This window comes from Chiloscyllium plagiosum, unplaced genomic scaffold (assembly GCF_037043375.1).
Source record: "Chiloscyllium plagiosum isolate Xiang-an unplaced genomic scaffold, Cpla_swu_hap1 HiC_scaffold_47, whole genome shotgun sequence".
Lineage (NCBI taxonomy): Eukaryota > Metazoa > Chordata > Chondrichthyes > Orectolobiformes > Hemiscylliidae > Chiloscyllium > Chiloscyllium plagiosum.
The window spans coordinates 13,806,403-13,834,339 of NW_028270185.1; the positions used below are offsets into that span (position 1 = coordinate 13,806,403).

The following is a 27,937-nucleotide window of genomic DNA, read 5'->3' on the forward strand; positions in this document are numbered from 1 at the left end:
TCTCTTCTCTAGCTGGTAAAGGCAGTCTCCTCAAGTTCGAATTTTATAGAGAGAAAGACATTTACTTTAATGTCTATCATGATCTCAAGACAAACAAAAGCGCTTTATAGCCAATTAAGTGCTTTAGGTATACAGTAGTTGCTGTTGTAATGCAAGAAACATGGCGATCAATTTCTATACAGCAAGGTTCCAAAAACAGCAATAAGATAACCAGAGAACCTGTTTCAGCAATATTGGTTGAGAGATAAACATGTGTTCAGTTTAATTCCAAGGGATCTTTTACATCTACAAAAGAGGGAAGACTTTTATGTCTAATCTGAAAGACAGCATTACTGACTGTGCAGTACTCCCTCAGTACTGACCTGGAATTACTGGCTCATTACCTAGAACTGACATGTGTAAAAGTGGGTAACTGCCTGTTACCCACTCAATGGCTGAGTCAAAGCTGAGAGGCAGCAGATTTACATTTCGAATGCTAGTATTAACTAGGCATTGGTACTGGTGAATAAAGTGAGGCAAGCTTCTTGACTTTATTTTCCATATTACAAGGAGTGAAAGACAATACTTTTCAATTAACAAAAACTGAATTTTGAGCAGTGACAAACGTTATGTGAAATAAACCAAAGTTTGTTTACATTTAGTTCTATCTCTTGCATAGGACTTTCCAGAAGACTCAAAGGTGTCAAAAATGAGCCAAGTCACAGTATTCATTATGTACAATGGAGGGGTTGTATTCTTTTTTAAAATAAAACTATTTTTCTAATCAACCTGTTCAGCGATGTTTTTACACACCTCTGGAACAGGTGGGAGTTGAACCAGGGCCTCCCGGTCTAGGGGTAAGAAATTACAACTGTGCCACAAGAGGGCTCGGGAGTTGTATTCTTGTAGCACCCAGGCCTCTCCTTTGGATAACTATATAAAGAGCAATAAAGGCAAACTCCTTAGTATAAGGAATGCAAGGACCTCTTGTGCAGTAGTAGTGTCCCTACTAATCTTAATATTGGACTCAAAAGGGAGGCCCAGGTTCAAGTCCCACTTGCTTCACAGGTGTATAGTAGCATCTGAATACGTTGATTTTAACAAAAATGTAAGTAATGCAAAGTCTCGAAAGACCGCTCATTCAGAACATCTAGTTCAGATCTTAAATGTTTTATAATGGATTACTGTTCCCTGTGGCTTTCAGGGTTAGTTTTGACATATATTCTCTACAAAGGATTTCCTCAATGTAAGAGTTGACAAAGTTTCACTAATTTAATCAAAATTGCTGACAATGGGAATGATTGCAATTCAGCCTTTATAAAGTTAAAAATCACACTGGGGTGTACAAAGTTAAAAATTTAACTTTGCATACCCCAGTCCTACACCAGCTCCTCCAAATCATGGCCTTTATAAAGCTGTTATGACCCTCTCTGTTCCAGTTTCATTAAATATCATCTAACACGTATTTTTCTTTCAACACAGACTACCTTCTAGAGTTCCCTACTATATATCTTATTGTTAAAGGAAATGTTTATGATTAGATATTCTATCTATCCCTTATAATTAGAAAGATTCTTAAAACATTAAAGTCAAGCGGTCACAAGTTTATTCGGTATAAAGGTGATCATGTAATTTATAATCACATCTGATAATTGGGATAAAATGTATTCTCTCTTTTGAGTCCAATATTAATATTATCAAACCTTTCAAATCCAAATTTTCAATGCAGTCTTCATGTTATCTATCAAAAAGCAGGGATATATTAGATTCTATCAGAAGTTTTAAAATTCTCCTATGAGGAAAGATTGACAAGGAACCTAGACCTTATAAATAGCTCTGTCAACAAACTGTAATCCTCCTCATTACCTTTTCCATTGAGCTATGAAATAAGTAAACCTCCCTAATTTTTGTTATCACGCATTTCTGTACTGTTGCATTCCATTGCCACTTCACTCGTGAATCCGTACTGCATCCCTCAGCACTGCTTCATTATTTGCTCCTCCCATTCTACACAAATTTTAATTAAAAAGATAATTTTTTTCTGCATGATTAGCTGATGTCCTTGAAACTCTATTCATGCTTATTATTCCCTCAACTTTATGAATTGGTCCCTACTGCAGTATCTGATATTAAAGTACATTCTCTGTGAGGTCATGACTTCACTCAAACATTAAGAAGACTGCAAGAATCAGTTTTAAAGTGCAGTAGCCAGTGCATTAGAATTGCTGTGCAGCTTTACAATGTGGCATTAATTAAAGGAGGAACTTGAATTTATGCAGCACCTGTCACAACCTCCAGACATCTGAAGTAGCCCATTAGTAATTTTTGAAATAATGGTCACTGTTGTACTGTCACACTGAGCTCCTAAGAACAGCAATGTAACAAGGGCCAGTTAAGTATCGGGAATGGGACTTAAACCCACGACCTTTTGACTGACAGGCAAGAGTGTTATTGCTGTGACTTATTTTGTAGCCATTATAAGATAATACAGTTTAAATATTTTTCTATCATGCTTAACAAAGGTTTAATTCTAACATTACTGCAATATCAAATCTCACTTAGAATATTCTACTTAATCATTTCATCAAGCTCCATTACAAATCGTTGTTCTTTTATGAAGTACAGGTCAGACTGGCAATCCTACAGCATATTTTCAGTTAGCTGAGAGCATTATGAATCAGCTATTGTGTAGGAGTGGAATCAGATATAGACCAGTCTAATTAGCAGTGGTGCTTTCCCTGAATTGCGATAGTGTAAATTGAACTTATCTTTATAGATTACTAGTTTCAGGATGTCAACCGCTGGGCTACCTTTTCCAATCATCATCATAGGGCTAATGACCCTCATCTGACTCTTAGGTGCTGAATGATGTGTTCTGCAATGTATTTCCTCAGTAGGGTACACCACTCAAGATGCAGTCTTCATTGCAGATGCATAATTTTACACTAAGTCCTCCCTTAACAGTAGCAGCCTAATAAATCTGAAAGTCTACCAGGTATTCATTATGAGGTAAGTGTGTCTTCAACAGTTTCACCTGTCTCATTTTGTGCAGCACTGTTGAGCCAGTAGAGACTTTGGTGTTCAGTGACTTTGCTGCTAGGTTACAGGACGGAGAAGATATTCAATACCCTGACTAATACCTTAAAGTTTCTAAGACTTGAGATCAGTTGAGAGGAACACTGACCTGTTTACTTTTACTGTAACCCATGCACAAAAGGAGTGCTTATTTACCATTTAGTGGTGTTCCATAAAGGTGACAATTTAATGAGTTTTTGACTCCATTTCAACTTGGATTCATTCAACCATGTCAAATTAGTTGAATGTTATCTGCAACAATATTTTGATTTTTAAGTATAAAATTCTAGCATGACAACAAAGACTAATTCTTCATATATTGATGAGTGATGGCAATTTAGAGCTAGCTTGAAGGCTAAAGATTTCTCCCTGATGGAGATTAGTAAAAGAGGTGAATTTTTAATGACAGGCTGGTAGTTTCATGCTCAAGTGAAACCAGCATTTTATTCCATATTCATTAATTCAATGCTATGTTGGATTTGAATCCTATCACCAAAGGATTAGTCTAAGTCTCTGAAGTATTAATTGTAACATTTACCATTAAACTACGATACATCAGATGCCCCTTTCTTTGATAACAAATCATTTATTTTATTTAATTGCTCCAATATTGTGGTCAAAATGGAAGAGAAGCGAACACAGTCACTATTGATCTTTCAAGTGCTCCACATGCTCCAGATTTCTACCAAAACACTTCTGTGGGCAAGAAGTTATTTTTGAAGTGCATTTGAAGTATCATTTCTCTAGGCAAATTTAGTAGTGATAAATTTTCTGCAGAGCAAAATCTCACTGCAGGTTAGATATGTAATCAGTTTAGTGATCTGAGGAACTAATTTCAGAAAGAACAGGGGAATTTCCAGCTTCTCTTCAAATAATACCTGAGATCTTTTACTGCCATTGGAGCTGCTTGATGTCATTTCCATTTAATATCTTGTCTCAAAGATTTAAACCTCTAACACTAAAGCAACTTCTTCACTGGTATTGCACTGGGATTTAAATATTGTGCTCTGGAGCAGGGACCTGTAATCCTGTGTGTGGGTGAAGATATAGTAATCACCAGAATCAAATCAAAGGAAAGGCAAGTGATAATGCACTGTATGATGAGGGGGTTTCCTATGCAGATGCTGAGTGACCTGTACACTCCTGTAGCTTCTGTTTTTATTTCAAAGGTGACGTTAATATGTCTGATTTTAAGCTGTAACTGGTCTTGGAGCTCTTCTGCTACTGCCTGTTTGTCTTAATAGCAACTCAAGCATGTGAACCTGGTTAACTTGTTGGAGGTATTCAGACGGAAGCGCAAACTACATCTGGTCTTCGAGTATTGTGACCACACTGTACTGAATGAGTTGGACAAGTACCCCAGGGGGTGAGTGATAACCTCTTCCTCTCTTTATTGTCTTTTAAAAAGCTGTCCAATTTTATGTCACCTTTCTATAAACATTGCACTGCTGAAAGGTTCTGCTTTTCATTTTGAAGATAAATTATAACAATTTAGTTCCTGAGCTCAGGTCATGTTGCTGGTAATATGATTGATGCAAACTCTGACTTGCCTACCAGCTGCACTACTCTGCTTGCCAAATGTGAATCCTGGTGGTGTGCCAGAGCAAACATCACATGAGCATGGTGAGTCCAGGTTAGAGCATAATCCTTAATCAGGTACAAGACAAACCCCTGTCCTGACTAAGCTTTTTATATTTTCACACACATGGTAGGTAATTATACCATTCACTCTCCTCTGGTATATTTTAGGATAAAGAAACAGAGAGTTAGGCCATTCAGCCCATCGTACCCGTGCCAGTTCTTTAAAAGCAAATTACTCCCACTCCCTTGCTGTTTCCTCATGATATTCCTCCTGAAAATATTTGTTCCCATCCGTTAACGTAGTTGAGGCCATCACAAATCGCTATATTTAAAAACAAATTTTGGCTCTGGTTCTTCCTACAATTACCTTTAAATGTATGTTCTTGCTTAACAAACATTCTGCCATTGAACACAATCTCTTCATTATTTTGAAAACCTCTGAATCCCCACTTCTTACCCCTAAGACAAAGGTTTTCTACTATTTGCACATAGCTGAAGTCTTCAATCATTCTGCCAATAACTATGGAAATCTGTTCCACAGTGACTGGTTGAGACAGGGTTGTTGCATATTTTAAAAGGTCAAATTAGCTTGAATGTCATGAATCTAAGGTTATGGAGGGTAGTCAGGAAAATAGAGTTGAGGTCAGTCAGTTCTCAGGCACTATTTGATCTTGTCAAATGGCAGAGTATCCTCAAGGGGCCATATGCTTTACTCCTATATGTAAAATTAATCTATTCTTTATATGAACCCTCCGTACAGTGGTATCACACAAATGAGGAGCAGGTTTAGGCCACTGAATGTGATCATACTGATTCTCTGTCGCAAAGCTATACTCCTGCTTTCTCCCTGTACTTCTTGATGCCTTTAAAATCTATTTCTTCCTTGAATATAAATCCATAAGACGTAGGAGTGGAAGTAAGGCCATTTGGCCCATCGAGCCCACTCTGCCATTTAATCATGGCTGATGGGCATTTCAGTTCCCTATAGCCCTTAATTCCTTGCGAGATCAAGAATTTATCAATCCCTGCCTTGAAGATATTTAACGTCCCGGCCTCCACTGCGCTCCTTGGCAATATATTCAGTGATTTGGCCTGCACAGTCTTCTGTGGTAGAGAATACCACAGGTTCACTACTCTTACAGTGAAGAATGTTTGTTTTCCTCATCTCAGCCATAAATGGTCTACCCCATATTCTGAGACTGTGTCCACTAGTTCTAGGCTCACCAACCAAGGAAAATATTCACTCTGCTTCTAGTTTGTCCAGCCCTGTTAGAATTCTATACATTTTAATTAAGTCTCTCTCATCCTTCTAAATTCTAGTGACTATTGGCCCAGTGAAATCAATCTCTCCTCAGATAGTCCTGCCATTCCTGGTACCTGCATAATGAACCTACCTCTCTTGGGTCAGGAGACCAAAACTTCATCTAGCAAACAACAATTTGACTTCAGATAGTCAACATGGTTTCGTCAAGGGCAGGTCATGTCTCACAAACCTCATTGAGTTTTTTGAGAAGGTGACCAAGCATGTAGATGAGGGTAGGGCAGTTGACGTGGTATACATGGACTTCAATAAAGCCTTTGATAAGGTTCCACATGGCAGGCTGTTGGAGAAAATGCAGAGGCATGGAATTGAGGGTGATTTAGCAGTTTGGATTAGAAACTGGCTTTCTGAAAGAAGGCAGCGAGTGGTGGTTGATGGAAAATATTCAGCCTGGAGTCCGGTTACTAGTGGTGTGCCACAAGGATCTGTTTTGGGACCACTGCTGTTTGTCATTTTTATGAATGACTTAGACGCAGGCATAGGTGAATGGATTAGTAAATTTGCAGCTGACACTAAAGTCGGTGGAGTAGTGGACAGTGTGGAAGAATGTTACAGGTTGCAGGGGGACTTGGATAAACTGCAGAATTGGGCTGAGAGGTGGCAAATGGAGTTCAACACAGCTAAATGTGAGGTGATGCACTTTGGGAAGAATAACAGGAAGGCAGAGTACTGGGTCAATGGAAAGATTCTTGGTAGTGTGGATGTGCAGAGGGATCTTGGAGTCCATGTACATGGATCCCTGAAAGTTGCCACTCAGGTGGATAGTGCAGTTAAGAAGGCATACAGTGTGTTAGGTTTCATTCGTGCTGCAACTATACAAAATGCTGGTGCAGCCACACTTGGAATATTGTGTACAGTTCTGGTCCCCATATTTCGGGAAGGATGTGGAAGCATTGGAAAAGGTGCAGAGGCGATTTACCAGGGTGTTGCCTGGTCTGGAGAGAAGGTCTTATGAGGAAAGGCTGAGAGACTTGAACCTGTTCTCATTGGCAAGAAGGAAGCTAAGAGGGGATTTGATAGAGACATGCAAGATGATCAGAAGATTAGATAGGGTAGACAGTGAAAGCCTTTTTCCTAGGATGATGATGTCAGCGTGTACAAGGGGGCATAACTACAAATTGAGGAGTGATAGATTTAAGACAGATGTCTGAGGTAGGTTCTTTACGTAGAGAGTGGTAAGGGCATGGAATGCACTACCTGCTAATGTAGTCAACTCAGCCACATTAGGGATATTTAAACAATCCTTAGATAAGTACATGGATGATTTTGGGATAGTATAGAGGTCGAGCTGAGAATAGTTCACAAGTCGGTGCAACATCAAGGGCCAAAGGGCCTGTTCTACGCTGTATTGTTCTATGTTCTATGTACTCCTGCTGTGGTCTCACCAAAACTCCACATAACTGCAGTAAGACATTCTGAACTCAATGAAGGTCAATATATCATTCACCATCTTAACTGCTGACTACACCTGCCTGTTTACATTAATTCACCGGTGTACCATGATACCCAGATTCCTTTGTACATCAACGCTTTCCATCACCATTTTAATAATACTCTTCCTTCATAATTTTCACACTGAAGCATACAACTTCACACTAAGCCACATTGCACTGCATCTGCCATGTATTTTGCTCATTCACTCAACTTGTCTGGATCACCTTGAAGTTTCACAATTCACAATTCCATCCAGTTTCGTATCAGAAAACTTGGAAATATTGCATTTGGTTCCCTCACCCAGGTCATTGATACATCATTGTGAAGAGCTGGGGTCCAAGTACTGATGCCTTGTAGTACCCCACTAGTCACTACCTGCCACTTAGAAAAAGACCCAATTATTCCCACTCTCTGTTTCCTGCCTGTTAACCAATTCTTGATCCATGCAAATACATTAACCCGGTAATGTGCACTTTAACTTCGCCCTCTAACCTCTCATGATGGATCTTATCAAAAGCCTTCTGAAAATGCAAATAAACAACATCCACTGGTTCTCTCGTATTTGTCTATTAGTTACATTCTCAAAAGACTGTAGAAAGTTTGTTCAGCAAATAATGGTAGAATCTGCCTTCCTTGTACAACAGTAGGTTTCATCTTCCCCACATTGGTACTTACATCTGTACTGATTGCTTGTAATAGTCTCTTTATGACTCCAGTTCTTCTCTCCAAGCTCTGCATCCTGTAGTCCTCAACTCATCCTGATCTAGTTTTCAGAATGTTAAATAGTCTAGGTTTGTTATAGTGTCCTGGTTAAATGTATTAAAGAAACCCAAGAACTTGTTTCTGCTGGGAGAGTCAGCCATTGGGGGCTAAGTGGATGCCAATACGTATAACCTGAAGCCCACCTTCTTACCTATTACATTTGGGCCAGCTCAAATATGGCTTGTTGTTCTCTATTAAGTAGTCACTGTAAACAATACTTTCTACCTGGGGTTAAATTGTGATCACAAAAGCCATGTAAACATATCCTCAGCTCTCTTCTGGAGATGAAAGGTCCTTTTCAACTGTATAATCCAGTTATTATCAGTTACTTTTTTAAAAAATTCATGCAGTCACTTAATAATAATATCACTGTGTTCTGGCAGTGTTGTAGCACCAGGGTTGGCTAAGGGCCTTTGTCATTGCACGTTATCTAGGAGTCACTCATTGGTTGCCTGGTGACGCATTGTGCCTGGAACTTCAAACCAAGGCCTAAACGGAAAAGAATTTTGAGTGTTCAGCTGTGTGCAGTTAAACAACTAAAGGAAACCATTTCAAAAGCCCTGAGGAGCAACAACAGAACACAAAGGGTACAAGGAAAAGGTTAAGCATGCACAGATTGAGATATATGATCTGAATTTTTTGGCTGTTTACACGGCAAGAAAAGCCTTCGGTGCAGTGAACAGAGGTTGCTGCCTGACTTGTCCAACTCCATTTATTTTTACTGCTGATTACCTGGCAGCTGTTACCCTGGAGTGCCAAACACACCCTGGCCTTAATGATGATGCCTAGTTCTCCATCGAACAAGGACCAAAACTGTGTAGGTCAAGAGACAAATTGAAAAGTTGGGATTGGGTTGGCTTTAAACTCCAGTGGTCTGTTGGGAGGATGGAAGAATAATAGTAGACATTTGTTTGTTTTACCCTAATCAATGTACAGATATATGACCAGATAATAAGATGGCAGTAACACTGGATTTGGTTCAGTCAATCAACAGCACCTCCTGCATTGCTCCGTGCAGCATCACCCCACCCCCCAAAAAAAAAGTAACTGAACCATGCTCTCTCCTCCACTTGCCATTGGCCCAGTGAATGGCCCAGTAACTTATTTAATGTGCTGAGCAGGCAATATAGCTCATGGTAGGTTTGCAAGTGGCATTCCACAATCTCCAGGGTAACCACTTATATTTCAGTTCATACTGGTGGTGACGGCAAGGGCAGGTGGTGGGGAGGGGGGGTGGTTACAAGGAAAGGAGGGATAGGAATGACAGTAAAGGAACTATTGGTCGTGGTGATGATGATGGAGGGTGGAGGAATGGACATGTCAAGAGTATGATCGAGAGACACACACGTGAGAGGAGGGGAAAGCCAAGAACTGTAGAATGTGTAGCGTTTGCCATGGCAACAAGGCACTGTTTGCATTTGCAGGGAGCACATTCACAGTTAGAGTTAGGTTCTGTACTGCATATTAACCAGACAGCTGCAGGGAAAGAAGTGTAGGCTTAATCAGCTGATGGGAAACAATAAAACAGCAGCTTTTTGATTCTTTTAGGATCTATCATTATAAAGCAGCCATTTGAAATTTTCTTTCCTGAGGAAGAGATGAAAAGCTAATTAAAACTGTACAGCAAGAAAATTAAGCAGATAGTTAGACTCCTTTTCTAGACAATATATTAAGTAGCCCTAGGTAGGACATAAGATAAAACTGCTGTAAAACATATTTCGGACCTATGAACTCTGATGCTTGAGTTAGATTATATTCAACAACATTCCTGAGTACTGGGCAATTGGATAGACTGGATGATAATCCAACAAGATCCAGCAGACTACTATTCTATGTTAGCCAGTAAGGAGCCAAAATTAAATTTTGGAAAACCTCAATTGTTATATATCTTCACACTTTTTCCCTGTTGGACATAGTGAGAAAATGTTGGAAAGATTAGCAGATTATCATAACCTATTGAACTAAAGAACAAACCACTGTATAGCACAGGAACATCCTTTTGGCCCATTAAGCCTGTGGCAACACATTACTACTTTCTAAATTAAAAACTCTTTGCCTCTATGCGGTCCATATCCCTCTATTTCCTGCCTATTCATGCATCTATCAAGATGCCTCTTAAATGTTGCTATTGTATCTGCATCTACCACCTCTGCTGGCAACACATTTCAGACACTTACCATCCTCTGTGTAAAACAAAAAAGCTGCCTCTCATTATTTTGTAAACTTTTATCAGGTTGCTCCTTCGCCTCCGACATCCAGGTGAAAACACTAGAATTTTTCCAATCTCTCCTCAGCTAATATCCTCCAAACGAGACAACATCCCTGTACACCTTTTCTGTACCCTCTGCAAAGCCTGCACATTCTTTTGGTAGTGCGGTGACCAGAAGTGCATGCAGTTTTCCAAATGTGGCTTTACTAGAGTTCTGTACAGCTGCAACAATGACTTGCCAATCTATGCTCCAACTGATGCAGGCAAGGATGCCATCCCTCTTCTTGACCACCTTATCCATTTAGGAGAAAGTGCAATCTTTGCACCTTATCCATTTGTGTTGCAACTTTCAAAGAACTCTAGACCTGTACACCTAGATTCCTCTGTATGTTAATGCTTCTAAGGGTTTTGCCATTTATTTTTCTCCTGTGTTAGACGTTCCAAAATGCATCACCTTTCATTTGTTGAGATTAAATTCCATCTGCTATTTCTCTGCCCAAGTCTCTAGCTTATTTATATCCTTCTGTATACTCTGGCAGTCCTCCTCACAGTAGTCAGCTACCCCCAACCTTTTTGTCTGCAAACTTACTAATCAGAGCACCTACGTTCTCCTCCAAATCATTTATACATATAACAAACAACATGGGTCCCAGCGTTGGTCAGTATCGAACACCACCACCAGTCTCAGATTTCCAGTCAGAAAACACCCTTCTATCGCTAGTCTCTGTCTTCTATGACCAAGCCAATTCTTTATCCATCTTTCAGTTCCCATGTGACTTCACGTCGTCAAGAGAGACCTTGTCAAAGGCTTTTGCTAAAGTTCATGCAGGCTACATCCACCATCCTACCCTCATCAATCGTCTTTGTCTCTTTCTCAAAAACTCAATCAAGTTTGTGAGACGACCTAGCTATGCTGCCTGTCACTAATAAGTCCAAATGTGAATAAATCCTATCCCTAAGAATTTTCTTCAATAATTTCCTTACCATTGAAGTAAGATCCACCTGCCTTACTTTTCTGGATTATCTCTGTTGTTTCTCCTTAAAAAAAATGAAACAAAATTGGCTATTTCCCAGTCCTCGGACGTCTGCTGTGACTAAACAAGATACAAACTTTCATACAAGCCCCCAACAATTTCTTCCCTCGCCTACCTCCTCATGAATGCTTTTAGTTTAGCCAACAAGTATTTAAATGAGTAGTAAACACACATCTTCTGGCTTGGAGGCATAGGTGTTACGTCCTGAACCACAAGATATATTTGAAAGCAACTGGTGTGTGTCTGCCATGTTTAAAAAGGTTTTATTTTAATCTTTAAAAATGGTTAGGAAAGGCTAGTTTTTATTCTGGATTTTTTTCTGGATCTGATTGATATGCAATTTGCTCATATTTCGTTTGCTGGTGTGGGATTATAAGAAAAAGGCAAGAGATTGGCACCCAGTTAAAATGTTCAGAGAGCTGGCACAGACATAATGGGCTGAATAGTCTCCTTCTGCATCATAATATTCCTGTGATTATGTTCTGTTCAATATTGGGGTATTCTGATTTGGTACCCACTCACTACTCCTGCAGTTGTGGGCAGATTAAGGTGCAATACCAAATTACACAATTGACAAGTAACCATTGATGTCTCGGGAAATCATTTCTCTCTGACCACAGAAAATTACTATCTAAAGCAATTGAATCAAGTTGCTGATATTAAGCCACACAGATCTCAACACCCTGTGTTTAGTGGGTACTACAGGAAATAAAAACAGACTGCTTGTAATCACCCACTATCCAGTGGCATATGAGAAAAGTGCGCATGTATTTATATATGAAGTTGGTAAGGGCAAGGACTTGGGATATGGTAGTTCCCATGAATTGCTTGATTGTTTTCTTATATTTATGTCCGACTGTTAAAAGGTGATAGAGCCCAAGGAAAAAAAGTTGCAGAAAAGGGAGGAAGAAAGTGGTGAGATGGTTACTGTTAGCATATAAAGTTTCAAATTAACTCCCCAACAGTTCTGGAATTTCCTTGCAGCAGCTCTGCAGTTGCCATCTGTGCCACTCCTGCTATGGCTGCCAATTAACTGCTGTCTCATTTAGATTCATGTGACAGTAATTAACTTCTACTGCAACCATCTCATTTGCACATAAGTGGGGTGCTTTCTAGGGTAGCAGTGAAGACTTTGGTAAAACATAATTTGATTGTCAAGTGAAAGGAGACCTTTGTGACTATAAATATCAGGCTCTTTGAAGGTCATGTCTGCAGCTTTAAATAATGCATCATTACTTCTAAAAAAAAACGTTACCAGTTCCTCTTACACTGCCACAATTGAGATGGTCCAGTTGTGAGGTTTGAATGACTGCACATTTAAAAAAATGTATCCCTCTCTCTTTCCCTCACTTCCAGAGTTGCAGAAGATCAAGTGAAGAGAATCATAAGGCAGACACTGCAGGCTGTCAACTTCTGTCATAAGCACAATGTAAGTGTGAAGGGAAGAGTCTAAGATGGTACCAGGGATGGGCAGTACATTTTCATGTCTGGAATGCCTCTGCAGAAACAGATTCAACAGTCAATTTCAAAGAGAATTGGATAAACATTTAAAAGACTGAATTTATTGTGAACACCACCACTTTGTACCATTTGCAGGTACAAAGGTTAGCTGTGCCACGTAATTGAAAAGTTACAAAATAACAACAGCCAGGAACCTTATCTCTTTTTCTTCCCCCTGTTTAAAATGCATGTTTCAGCATTTGTGGCCAATGCAAGAAGTTTCCAGTGCCGCCAGATCCAGTCGCTCCATCCACTCAGCCAAAAACTAACCAATTGCGGATCCAACAAAGAAGCAACTATCCGTCACCAGCACTCATACTGCTTATGATCCAAACACTGCTGGCACTGAGCCTGCGCACTGCCATCCACCACAGCAAATTTTGGCCAGGTGGTGAAGGGAAGCTCCCCCTCAACCCTGTCTCCTCAATCCCCCTCCTGTGATCCCACAGCTGGTGATGTCTGATGTCACTGCTTACAGAATACAGTGGCGGTGACGATACATTGACAGGTGTTTCCTGTGTCCTGTCTTCATGGCTGACTTCACAGTCTTCTTTTACACACGTGCAGTCAGTAATTTTGGCTTTCAGATTAGTCACTCCATATTTAAAATAACTACTTGCAGGTCTTTGAGAAAAGGACAGTACGAGTGCAACTAATTCATAGCTCTTTCAAAGAGGCATGAATGATTAAATGTAAGCTGCTTCTTAAGCTCAGGCATGGCAAGTGTTGTTGGTCAGTACATTGGTAGCATATTTCCCCAACATCCAGTGCACCAAGCCAGTGTCTATAGCCAGTGAGTATAGATCAGCTTGAATTATCAATAACTGCTAAAATCGCTGCAGGCTTGCATAACCTAAGAGACAACTTTTTCACACAGAGGGTGGTGCATGTATGGAATGAACTGTCAGAGGAAGTGGTAGAAGCTGATACAATTACAACATTTAAAAACCATCTGGATGGGTATATGAATAGGAAGAGTTTAGAGGGATAGGGGCCAAATGCTGTCAAATAGGACTAGATTTATTTTATATATCTGATCGGCATGGACAAGTTGAACCAAAGGGTCTGTTTCCATGCTGTGCAACTCTATGACTCTGACTCTCCCACTGTGGTGGGATATCTGGCCATTGCTCTGTTTTGGCTGGTCGGTGAAATAATCTCAGGATGCAACCACATTAATTTGCCGTGTGAAACTAGTTCTATAACTGAGTTAAACAGTAATGCATATCCAGGTAATGTCAGATTGAAGTCCTATCTAGCAGAGAAGGATGGCAGCTTGCTTTTTCTTCATTTGAGCGTTAATAATTTTCTAGCAGTTTTCACAGTCAGTTTTTGAGTGAAGCCACCTTTGGTTTCACAACCTCACCATAATGGGATTTCCACTTGACCTCTGGGTTGCCACATATTCCACCATTAACCCAGTACAGGTAGGATTGACTCTGAAGGAGTTGAGTGAAATTATGCCAATTGGTTCTTTGTGGAGCCATGAGCCAACAGCACAAAATACTGACTATGCATTCTGTGGTAAATGGCAATATATTTACCTCACCATGTCAAGCCTTGGACAAATGAATAAATTGCACGAATTGCATGCTGACTCCAGTTCATTGGAGCAAAACACGTGACTTTAGGTGCTTGGTCTGGGTTATTCTTATGCCGCAAACTTGTTTACAGCTGCTGACTGACTTTCCACGACTATTTCTTAGTGCATCCACAGAGACGTGAAACCAGAGAACATCCTCATCACCAAGCACGGAGTCATCAAACTCTGCGATTTTGGCTTTGCAAGAATCTTGAGTGAGTTTATTTCCTTTCTGCATCAGAGCTGCCAACCCTATGGCAACACTTCTGTATGTACAACAGCATTTTATTTATTCAGTTGAAGAGATTTTTAACATTTAAGTTACCCAATGTTGCATTTCAGGGTCTCAACTTTTGAAAAAGAATAAAACTTTGAGCAAATATGTGGAATCTCTTATTTTGGCCAGGCCAGCAATAATTTTCCAATGAATTATAATTACAGTGATGTGAACAACTGTAGATTTCCCCTAACTGCTGTAAACTGTCCGTGGCATGAAAATCTGATTATCTGTGTAAACGTTGTTAAGGAGAATATGTAGATTAACATTAATATGAAGGATGTGGTGGGATTTTTGCAAGGTTTGTAGCTCAGGTTGAGGTTTAGGGTGTAGGTTTGCTCGCTGAGTTGTAAGTTTGATATCCAGACGTTTCATTACCTGGCTAGGTAACATCATCAGTGGTGACCTCCGAGTGAACGAAGCTGTTGTCTCCTGTTTTCTATTTATATATTTGTCCTGGATGGGGTTCCTGGGGTTTGTGGTGATGTCATTTCCTATTCGTTTTCTGAGGGGTTGATAGATGGGATCTAGATCTGTAGATTTTGTAGATGATGTTGGTTTTGTCCATGGATTGTACAAAATTCCATGCAAGGACTACCACAAACACTAAGTAGGACAAACAGGAAGAAAGTTAGCCACCAGGATACACGAACACCAGCTAGCCACAAAAAGACACGACCCTCTCTCCCTCATAGCCCTACACACGGATGAAAAAAACACCATTTCGACTGGGACAACACATCTATCCTGGGACAGGCTAAGCAAAGACATGCCAGAGAATTCCTAGAGGCCTGGCACACTAACCACAATGCCATAAACAAACACATAGATCTAGATACCATCTATCAACCCCTCAGAAAATGAACAGGAAATGACATCACCACAAACCCCAGGAACCCCATCCAGGACAAACATATAAATAGAAAGCAGGAGACAACAGCTTCGCTTCACTTGGAGGTCGCCAAGTGATGTTACTTAGCCAGGTAATGAAAAGTCTGGATATCAAACCTACAGCTCAGCGAGCAAACCTACATCCTAAATGTGGTGAGATGGTTACAAAATATATAGGTCAGTTTAAATCTAGATGTGTGGAATATGGATTGAGTACAACCATCAATAACACAATAGCAAAGTAGGTAGAATGACTAGGCTGGAAGAATCCAGAGGAAAGATTGAAGTGGGTGGTGTTACATTGGAACAGGGTATAAGCTCATCAATGTTAGGACAAGTTATAACAGATAATATTCAGCAAGTTAGAAGAACGATAGAAATAACCAAAATTAATTTTGTGAAGATGAAGGAGCAAGGGAAAAACATCAATATGGTGCTACATTCTCTCCACTTTTCTACATGCCTCAAAACTTTGAGTGATCAGTAAACACATAAGACAGAACTTGTGGAATAAAATGGAGGCCATTTAAATGAGGATGCTAAGACAAGAACTGAAAATTCTGTGCATAGACCACAAAACACATGAAGAGATACATGAAATTACTTGAGCAGAAAGAACTCTTTTTAAAACGGATGTCTGTATTTCAGCCACTTAATCAAAGCTGAAAAGCTGCTCTCTTCTAGCAGGTAAAGTGGAGAGCAGCAGAAAGGGGGAATCAGCCAAGGCACAGTTGGATCATGGATAGTGACAGTTAAACAATAACAATATACTTTCAAGTCAGGATAATATGTGGCTTGGAGGGGAACCCGTGGTTGGTTGGTGTTCCTTTGCACATGCATTCTTCTTCCTCTGAATGGTACCTGTCGCAAGTTTGGGAGGTGCTATTGAAGAAATAATGGTAAGTTATTGCAGCACATCTTATAGATGGTGCACACTGCCGTCAGTGCACAATTGGTGAAGATGGTACATAAGGTGCCAGTCAAGCAGGCTGCTTTGTCCTGGGTGATGTTAAGTTTCTTGGTTATTGTTGGGGCTGCATTCACTCAAGCAAGGTGAGAGTCCATCACACCCCTTTATTGTGCCTTATAGAAAGTAAACAGGTTTTGGGAAGTCACAAGGTGATGTGTTCTCCACAGAATTCCAGCCTCTGGCCTGTTCTTGTAGGCACAGCATTTACATGACTGGTTCTGATCAGTTTCTGGTCAATGGTAAGTCCTTGGATATTGATCACAAGGGATTTATCAATGGTAATGCTGTTGAACAACAAGGGTGATGGTTAGATTCTCTCCAGTTTGATATGGTCATTTTTCGACACCTGTGTGGCGCAAATGTTAATTACCATTTATCAGCCCAAGCATAGATGTTGTCTGGATCTTACTGCATATGGACAATGATGATTTCAGTATCTGAAGAGTCACAAAAGGTGCTGAACATTGTGCATTCTTCAGTGCACATATGGCTTGATGGAGGGAAGGTGTTTGCTGAAGTACTTCAAGGTGGTTGGGTTAACAAGCTACTCCAAAGAGCTCCTGCACTGATCTCCTGGGGTTGATATAATAGACCTCCAACAACCACAACCATCTTCCTTTGTGACAGATATGACTCCAACAAGAGGAGAGTTTCTTCCCCCTTTCCAATTCCTACTGATTTCAGTTTTTCTGAGACTTCTTTAAGTTTTACTTGGTCAAATTCTTTTGATGTTGAGAATAATCACAGTCACCTCACCTCTGGAGTTCAGCTCTTTTGTCTGTTAGGACCAATGCTGCAACAAGGGCAGGAGTTGAGTGGCTCTGGCAAAACCTACATTGGGTGTCAATGACCAGATTTCTGCTGAGCAACTGCCTCCTAATAGTGCTGCAAATGACCCCTTTCACTATTTATGTGTTCAAATATAGACTGATAGGACAGTAATTAGAATCATAGAATCCTCAAAGTGATACAGGCCCTTTGGCCCAATAAGTCCACACCGAACTTCTGAAGATTAACCACCCAGACCCATTCCTCTACTCTATTACTCTACATTTACCCCTGACTAATGCCCCTAACCTACACATCCCTGCACATTACGGGCAATTTAGCATGGCCAGTTACCTAACCTGCATTCGTTGGAGTCATTTCTGGCAGAAAGTAAGAATGTTGGAGGTCAGTCGTCATAGCTGCAGGACATCTCTGGAGGAGTTCCTCAAGGGAGTGTCATAGGCCCAACCATCTTCAGTAGTTTCTTCAAAGGACTTCCCTCCATCATAGGGTCAAATATGCGGATGTTAGCTAATGATTACAGTGTTCAGCAGCACTTGCGACTACTCAGGTACTTAAGTATTTCATATCCAAGTGCGGTGAGACCTGGACAATATCCAGGCTTGGGAGACAAGTGGCAAATAGCATTTGCGCCACATAAATGTCAGACAATGATCATCTCTAACAATAGAGAATCAAACCATCGTCCTTCAATATTCAATGGGGTTACCATTGCTGAATCCTCAATTATCAATATGTTGGGATTACCATTGACCAGAAACTGAATTGGACCATCCGTATTAATACAGTGGCAACAGAACAGGTCAGAAGCTAGGAATACTGCAATGAATAACTCACTTTCTGACTTCCCAAAACTGTCCACCATCTGCAAGGCACAAGTCAGGAGCGAGTATTGGGTAGGGGAATAGGTCTGGGTGGGTTACTCTTCGGAGGGTCAGTGTACACTTGTTGGGCCGTAGGGCCTATTTACACAATGTGGAGATTCTATGATTCTAATTACCATCCTATCAGTCTACATTTCCCTAGATAAGCGAAGCTCCAACAACACTCAAGAAGCGAAACTCTGTGTGGGATAAACAGATCACTTGATTGCCACCGCATCCATTTTATTTTTACCACTGACTCTCAATCACAGCAGTATGTACCAACTACTAGATGCAATGCAGAAATTCACCAAAGTTCCTCAGACAGAACCTTCCAAACCTAGTATCATCTGGAAGGACGCAAGCAGCAGAAACTATACCATCAAACACTGCAAGTTCCCTTCCAAGCCAATCACCATCCTGATTTGGAAATACATGGCCATTCCTGAAGTACCTCTGCTTTACAGTCCTCGATAACAGTGTTATAAGTCTGTTATACAGCACACAGACAGCAACAGTTCCAGAAAGCAGCTCACCAACACATTCTCAATAGCCTCTAGGGATGAGCAATAAATACCAGCCCAGCCAGCAATGCCCATGAATGGATTAGAATTCCTTAAAAATGTCGTCCAAATTGGATTTGTCCTTTTTGTGAACAGAACATAGTTGAGCAACTTTCCTGATTGCTAGGTAGTTTCCATTGTAGTGAAACAGCTTGACTAAGGGCGCAGCTAGTTCTGGAACACAGTCCTCAGTATTATTGCTGGAATGTTGTCAGCACCCACAGCCTTTTCGCACCTGGCACAAAGGAAGATGGTTGTGGTTGTTAGAGGTCTATCATGTCAGCCCCAGGAGATCACTGCAGGAGCTCTTCAGGGTAGTTTGTTACCAGTGCCTTCAGCCGTTCCTTGACATCTGACTGAAAGAATCAAATTAGTATCAGTGATGCTGGAGATCTCTCATGGAGGGTAAAATCCTGTGCTAATATTTACAGCACGACCAACATTGTTAAAGACGGATTATCTCATCATTTCAGTATTACTGTTGTGAGATCTTATGATTTGAAAATTGGCTGTCAAATTTCCTACCTTGCAATAGTGACCACATTTCAAGAAAATTTAATTGGCCGTAAAGCATTTTGGACGGCATGCTGAAGTCATTGGAAGTTTTTCGTTTACGTACGAGAGAGACAGTTGACAAACTGGAGTGAATGGGCCCAAGTCACCTGAGAGGTTTAAAGTAGGTGCCCCTCTTGGGATCCCTACTGTTTCTTTTAGGGAAATGTAATTGACCTGGTCTGACGTTAACATGTTAACATCTTAATCACTCTGTTCCAGCCGGTCCAGGGGATGACTACACTGATTATGTGGCAACTCGCTGGTACCGTGCCCCAGAACTTCTGGTTGGAGATACGCAATATGGACCCCCAGTGGATGTCTGGGCAATAGGCTGTGTTTTTGCTGAGCTCACCTCGGGCAATCCTCTATGGCCTGGACGGTCAGATGTCGATCAGCTCTATCTAATCAGGAGGACACTGGGTGAGCTGCAGATCCTAGAACAGTTTCAGTCATTGCTGTTGCTTAGTTGTGTTGACACCAAACGCACTTGTGTTATATACGTCATATTAATTTATGAACTGAGACTATACTGAATAAGTAGTGAATGCTCCAAAGAGGTTCCAAACTGATTAGATCTTTGTGACAGAATGCCATCATCAAGGCAGTTTAACTACAATATTGTCATCATTTTGAAGTATTTCATGTTTGAACTTTAAAGTCAGAAGTGCATTGATAATTCCATCTATAATAAAGTCTGATTTCTTTAAATAGTCTGGTACTAGACATTTTTATGTCCAGTATCTTATTTGAAACCCCACTAGAAACCATAATATATCATTTTGAGCATTTGATTGGCTCTGTGGGGGACAATGAGCTCAGAATATGTGAGGAATTCCACCTTAGCTAACAAGCTCATGTTCATGAGGTTCCCACTTTGCCTGATGAATGTCCAGTCTCAGCACCAGTCCTAGCTATAGCCATGAATTCTTTAACATTGCCATCCCTCTCTAAGGCTAAGCAAAGTTCCATTCTGCACCCTGTTTCCATCTGGCCTCAGCATGGGGTTAGCAGTGTGTGTCGGTACACTGGAAGTCCATCAGCGACATCCTAACCCTTTATCTCAAGGTTGACAACTTTGGTTAGATGTGTATCTGGAGTTTTAGCGCATGACTTCCTGCAACCATCACTATTGTGTCAGTAGTCACCCAGAATATGGTGCTCTGCTGTCCCATGGCCAGTGGAAAGTGAACTCCTGCTTAGTCGAGTCTTGGTTGCCAGTTGACAGCCTCAACACTCCTTCTCTAGGATATCCAAAGAAAATGAAAAACATCTTTTTAAATATCCTTACGATTTTTCTCCAGACTTTCTTGTAGCAATGTCCAGGAATTCAATCAATTGTCCTGGAGACTGTTGGCAATCTCCATCATCACTATACATCCTCCCATACACATTTGCAAGGCATCAGCAACTGGAAACATTGTGAACTAGTGTAAGAAAAAGCTTGCAGGCTAGATTCACACTTCCAATATTCCACTCTTGGACTTTGGACCCTCAAAGGGTCCATAACATTGGGGTTCAGTGACATTTTGCGCTCCTGAGTTAAGCTGATTTACTGATTCTACAATACTGCACACTCCGATCCCTGCCATCCTAGTGGATGAATGTAAAAGCAAACCAATGGAGATCTGAAACAAAAACAGAAGGTGCTGAAGAAACTGAGTGGGTCTGGCAGCACCTGTGGAGAAAGGAACAGATAACATTTTATATCCAAAATGGCTATTTTTCAGAAAGCCAAAGAGTTCCATAGAAGTAACATATCAGATTCAACATTAACTGTTCCTGTCTCTACAGATGCTGTCAGACTTCCTAAGTTTTCCCAGCTCTTACTTTTTTTTTAACTTCAGTATGAGGATACCTCGATATTTTGCTTGATGTTGTGCCTCATTTTATAATTTGTATTGACACTGTAATTATTCCCCTCTGCTCCCACAGGGGATCTCATCCCTCGGCACCAAAAGGTGTTTAGTTCCAACCAGTTCTTCAGTGGAGTCAGTATTCCAGTTCCTGACATCATGGTAAAGGACCTCCTTCATTAAGTGAAATGACCTCCATTTCTAAAGTGTCTCAAACAGCCTTGGGATGTCCCAATGCATTTTAAAGCCAATGAGATACTTCTAAAATGTAGTCACTGTCGTGGGAAATATGGTAGTCAATTTAACACAGGCACTTCCACACAGATAGCAAAGAAAAACTACAATTAATTGACTTTAGTGACCTTTCTTTAGACGGTATTAAAGACAGCTCTTCTCTCCTTTGAAATAGTGCTTTGTGGTGCCCTGTAATCTTTCATAGTCTCTTTAACGTCCCATCTGAAAAACAGTGAATGGAATTTAAATCCTTTTCTTTTCTCTCTTTTTCTCTTCACCAAAGCTACATGTGAGTTTGACGGTAGGAAGATCGTTCTGTAAGGTGGGAATGTGGAAATCCCATTGCCTTCCTGCCATAGTTATGATTAAGTCCATGACAAGAAAGTTTGTAGATGGTATGACCACCCTGTCACTTAACTGAGGCCCTCAAGTGGACATTTAGTGTCCACTCAGAGGCCTTATCTCACCGTCATTGGCAGCCATCCAGCAATGGACAAGTTAATTCATTATGCCTGAAGCCGGGTGCAATGAAGATCAGTCAGAGCACTAGAGTCATAGAGATGTACAGCATGTAAACAGACCCTTCAGTCCAACCTGTCCATGCCGACCAGATATCCCAACCCAATCTAGTCCCACCTGCCAGCATCCGGCCCATATCTCTCAACCCTTCCTATTCATATACCCATCCAAATGCCTTTTAAATATTGCAATTGTACCAGCCTCCACCACATCCTCTGGCAACTCATTCCATACACATACCACCCTCTGTGTGAAACAGTTGCCCCGTAGGTCTCTTTTATATCTTTCCCCCTCACCCTAAACCTGTGCCCTCTAGTTCTGGACTCCCCGACCCCAGGGAAAAGACTTTGCCTATTTACCCTAGCCATGCCCTTCATAATTTTGTAAACCTCTATAAGGTCACCCCTCGGCATCCGACGCTCCAGGGAAAACAGCCCTAGCCTGTTCACTAATTCTGCTGTTTGTTTGTCTGACCCACCCAGGAACCGTTGGAGGTGAAGTTTCCACACATATCTGCTCAGGCCCTTCACTTAATGAAGGTGAGTGAACAGTATCAGCTGCCCACAAGCTTCTACAATGTGAAACATCCCAAATATCACTGTACTGGGAAAGATACACAGAACACATTGATCAATTTGGAGGTGCTCACAATATTAATTTGGGCTGTGGAATTAACAAAACAAAAACTGCCATGGACGACTGTTCCATCTGGTACTACTTGCTTACATTAAAGCTATTAATGTATCAGAAACCTTACCTCTGTCTATCTAACTGTATTGTGAAAACCATACCTCTTATGGCAACATTTCAATACATAATCAGAATTTTGTTACAATCGTATTATATATATATAACCTCACTTCTGACTTCCAGCTCCCAAAAACCTGTACAACATCTTTTCAGCACAAGTCAGGAGTCCCATGGAATAGTCTCCATTTGGAGCTGTACTCATCCAAGCAAGTAACTCCCCAGTCTGATTATCTATACTCATGCATTCTCGTACGTGCACTCTCACCCTGATTTAGACTTCACCAATAAACTACTTATTCTCTATTTTAGTGCTCTGTGCCTCTCCTAGCATTTTGTGCAGAGTCAAAAGGTGTTGTGCTGGAAAAGCACAACAGGTCAGGCAGCATCCAAGGAGCAGGAGAATCGATGTTTAGTGCATAAGCACATCATCAGGAATGTGGGTGGCAGGGTGGCTGACAGATAAATAAAGAGGGGGATGGGGCTGGGGGAAGGTAGCTAGGAAGGCGATAGGTAGATGTAGGTGGTGTGTGATGATGATAGGCTGGAGCAGAGGGTGGAGTGGATAGGTGTGAAGGAAGATGGACAGGTGGGACAGTTCAAGAGAGTGATGCGGAGTTGGAGGGTTGGATCTGTGATGAAGTAGGGGGAAGAGAGATGAGGAAACTAGGGGAAGAGAGATGAGGAAACTAGTGAAATAGACGTTGATGCTGTGTGGTTGGAGGATCCCAAGGCAGAAGATGAGGTGTTCTTCCTCCAGGCGGTCTAGTAGCTAGGATTTGGCAGTAGAGGAGGCCCAGGACGTGCATGACCTTGGCAGAGTGGGAAGGGGAATTGAAGTGTTCAGCCACAGGGTGGTGGGATTGTTTGGTGCATGTGTCCCAGAGATGTTCCCTGAAACATTCCATGAGTTGGTGTCCTGTCTCCCCAATTTAGAACAGACCACATCAAGAGCAACGAACACAGTAGATGAGGTTTGGATGTGCAGGAAGATCTCTGCCAGATGTGGAAGGATCCTTTGGGACCTTGGATGGAGGTGATAGGGGAGGTGTGGGCACACGTTTTATACCTCTTGCGGTGGCAAGGGAAGGTGCTGGGTGTGGAGGGTGGGTTTGCGATGGGCGTGGACCTAACGAGGGAGTCATGGAGGGAATGGTCTCTGTGGAATGCTGTTAGGGATGGGGTGGGAAATATATCTGCGGTGGTGGGGTCTGACTGTAGGTGGTGGAAATGTCAGAGGATAATGTGCTGTACCCAGAGATTGGGTGGAAGGTGACTACTGGGGTGCTTTATCCTTCTTGTGGTTGGAGGGGTAGGGTTCAAGGGTAAATGTGAGGGAAGTGGAGCAGAATCCCTGGAGGGCATTGTTGACCATGTGGGAGGGGAAATTGCAGTCCTTGAAGTAGGAGGCCATCTGGTATGTTCTGGAGTGGAATTGCTCATTTGGGAGTAAGGGATAGCATTTTTATAGGGGAGGGGGGGAGGAGGTGTAGTCCAGGTAGCTGTGGGAGTCAGTGGGTTCGAAGTAGATGTCTATGTTGAGTTGCTGGAAATGGAGACAGAGAGGTCCAGGAAGGGGAGCGAGGTATCCAAGATGGTCCAGGTGAACTTAAGGTCAGAATGGAAGGTATTCGTAAAGTTGATGAACTGTTCAACCTCCTTGTGGGAGCATGAGGTGGCGCTGATATGGTCATCAATGTAGCGGAGGAAAAAGTGGGGAAATGGTGCCAGTGTAACTACAGAAGATGGACTGTTCCACATATCTGATGAAAAGGCAGGCATACCTGGAGCCCATGGTTACTCCTTTAGTCTGAAGAAAGTGGAAGGATTTGAAGAAGTTCTTGAGGGTGAGGACCAGTTCAGACAATCAAATTAGTGTGTCAGTGGAGGGGTTCTGGTTTGGTCAGCGGGAGAGGAAGAAACTGAGGGCTTGGAGCATTTTGTAGAGCCTGGAATTACTTTTCAATAATCTCTCCTGGTGACCACACCTCTACGGAGTTAGTTTAAACCCTCCACAATAGCAACAACAAAACTTTCTGCAACAAACACAGTCCCAACTCTCTCAATTGCAACCCATCAAGCTAGTACAGGTGATATCATCCCCAAAGCCAGTCCGTGTCCCAAGAATCCTTCTTGCACTAACTTTCCAGCTACATATTCATCAGTCTTCAGCCTTATCTTTCTTTTTTGTACTCACTTGCACATGAAACTGGGAGCGATCTGAAGATTGCTACATTAGAGGTCCTGCTTGCAAATTTTCTACCGAGCTCCTTTAAAATTTTATTTTATGATTCCGTCCCACTTCCTACCAATGTCATTACTACCAATGTAGACCATGACCTCTGATTGTTTGCCCTCCCCCAAATCGATGTCCTACATCCACTCTTGAAATTCTGACCCTAGCACCAGGTATGCAACAAACCATCTTGAGCTTACACTGAGGGCTGGAGAAATATCTGTCTTTCCTAAAAACTAAAAGAAAAATCAATACTTGCCTTCCATGCTTCTTCCTCCCCTGCTGGGCCAGCTGCACTTCAAGAATCTGTCACTCTCACTGATATTCAGAGCAGAAAGTCGATTAGTGAGCGGGACCTTCTGGGTTCTCCTGCACTACCTGCCTGTTTCTCATGGACTGCCTAGCAATCACCCATTCCCTCTCTGCTTGCTTGCTCCCAATTTGCAGTGTGACCAACTCTCTGAATGTACTATCTATATAGTTCTTGCGTCATGGACATACCTCATTGACTCTAGACACTGCTACCGCTTATGCAGATAGTCTCACGTCCTGCACAGAGGCTGGACTAGTCATGATTAGTGGTTAAGGTGGGTGTGCCTTGATCTCTGCTAAATTCTATGAAAAATGCCTCTGTTGAAGGATTAATAAGGGCTTGGTATTGAAATCTGTTACCTCAATGTTCATCTTAGGGCTGTTTGATGATGGATCCCTCAGAGAGGCTAACATGTGAGCAGTTGCTGCAGCACCCACACTTTGAAAGCTGCCGGGAGGAGATGGAGAGCAACAAAGATGCTGAGAAGCTCAACAGGAAGCATGACAAGATGCTACGCAGGCGCCCACCTGGGGTAAGTGTTTTAATCCACTGTAACTGGCTAGCCATTTTATTCAACAAGGAACTTAAGCCATGAAGCAGTTGAGGTGGATAATGCACAAGGATTATAATTTTGCTAACTACATCACGTTTCTCAATCAGTTACATGTGCCCATAAAGACATTTTTAAAAAGAGCAGGAATAGGCCATTCAAGCTTGGTCCACCATTCAGTAAGATGGTTGTCCTCCACTTCCTTTCCTGTTTTCTCCCTATATCCTTTCATTCTCCTATAATTCAATAATTTGTTTGTGTCAACCGGAATATATTCAGTGACTCCATTCCCATTGTAATCTGGGATAGATGATTCCAAAAGATTCAAAAGAAATTTCAACTGGGAGATTGCCTATTCTGGAATATGGCCCCTAGATCTTCCCACAAGAAGGGACTATCCTCTCAGAATTTACCGTGTGCCAGCCCTCCCATTAATTTATGGTTTAATAAGATTACCTTATATTCTTAATCCCAGCAATTATTATAGGTCCTTTCCTCATTACTTATCCTGGGAACCAATCTGGTGAACCTCTCTGAACTGCCTCCAATGCATGTGTATCCATCATGAACTAGAATGACCAAAACCACAGTACATCTTGGTGTGATATTGCTACTACCCTGTATAATTACAGCAAACCTTTCCTACTTTCATACTTCATCTGCTGTGCAATATCAGTCAACATTACATTTGCCTTTCTAATTACAAGCTGAATCGGCTGAGAACCTGTTTAAATTACAAGGACATCCAGATCTCTTCCTACCACGGTTTTCCACATATCTTAAATAATGCTCTGCTTTTCTATTTTTGCAATAGTCTCTGAGCTTCCCACATTTTACTCCAACTCATACATTTTCTTTATTCATTCAAACTACCTGTATGCTTTTACAGAATCTTTGTATGCTTCACAAAACTTACTTTCCAATCAGTCTTTGAGTCATCAGCATATTTGGCTACAGTTCCCTATGTTTATTTATCTAAGACATTAATATAAATAGTAAATAGTTGAGCCCCCAGCAATGAATCCATCGGCATCTCACTAGTGACAGTTTGCCCATCTGAAATTTACCCATTTATCTTGAAGCATTATTGTAGAGGCCTACTGCACAGAAAAAGGGCTTTTGGGTCTGCACGAGTCAAAATCAAATGTCTAACTATTCTAATCTCCCAACTTCCAGCACTTGGCTCATAACCTTGTACGCCTAGGCACCGAAAGTGTACATTTAAATACTTCTTAATTGTTGTGAAGGGTTCTGCATCTGCCGGCCTTACAGATAGTGAGTTCCAGATTCCCAACGCTCTCTAAGTGAAAAACAATTCTCTCACATTCGCTCTTAAACTCCTGTTCCCTTACCTTAAATCTATGTCCCTGGGTCATTGATCCCTCCATCAAGGGGAAAAGTCTTTTCCTGTCTATGCCTCTCATAATTTATACATCTCAGTCTGGAAATGTGTTGCTGGAAAAGCGCAGCAGGTCAGGCAGCATCCAGGGAACAAGAGAATCGACGTTTCGGGCATAAGCCCTTCTTCAGGAAATGAAGTCTGTCCCACCTCAGTTTCCTCTGCTCCAAAGAAAACAACCTCAGTCTATCAAATCACTCTCCAGTCCAGGGCAACATCCTGGTAAATCTTCTGCAATGTCTCCAGCACATCACATCCCGCCTATAATGTTGATTTCAGAACTGCACGCAATACTCTAGTTGTGGCCTATCCAACTTTTTGGACAGTTCTAGCATAATGTCCCTGCTCTTAAACTCTACGTCATGGCTAATAAAGGCAAGTATCCATATGGCTCCTTTGGTTGCAGCTAGCAAATCCTCTATCTATGCTGATATATTAGAATATAAGTGCTTATCTCATACAATATTGTTATTGAATGCAACTCTCTGGAGCTAAGTGACTACCACTTCAGCTTTGCTGAATTTAAGGTGATTAGTCAGTTACTTGGTCTGCAGAGGGAACACTCCTTGGTAGTATATTTCAAGACGAGAGGGCACATTTTTAAAGTGAGAGGTGAATGATTTAAAAAAAATACATTAGGGGCAGTTGTTTTACATAGAGGGTTGTTTGTATGTGGCCAGAACTTCCTGAGGAAGTGGTGG

At 41.4% G+C, this 27,937-nt stretch overlaps 1 protein-coding gene across 1 annotated transcript in view; it reads left to right on the forward strand.

Moving 5' to 3' along the window:
• Positions 1–27,937, forward strand: part of LOC122542860 (cyclin-dependent kinase-like 1) — a 60,638-nt gene that overhangs the window by 24,135 nt on the left and 8,566 nt on the right. Inside the window, exons 2-8 of the mRNA XM_043680961.2 lie at positions 4,299–4,420; positions 12,752–12,824; positions 14,602–14,692; positions 19,605–19,805; positions 21,318–21,400; positions 22,474–22,530; positions 25,664–25,819. Coding sequence (XP_043536896.1) covers positions 4,299–4,420; positions 12,752–12,824; positions 14,602–14,692; positions 19,605–19,805; positions 21,318–21,400; positions 22,474–22,530; positions 25,664–25,819 — 783 coding nt within the window. The remainder of the gene's footprint in view (positions 1–4,298; positions 4,421–12,751; positions 12,825–14,601; positions 14,693–19,604; positions 19,806–21,317; positions 21,401–22,473; positions 22,531–25,663; positions 25,820–27,937) is intronic.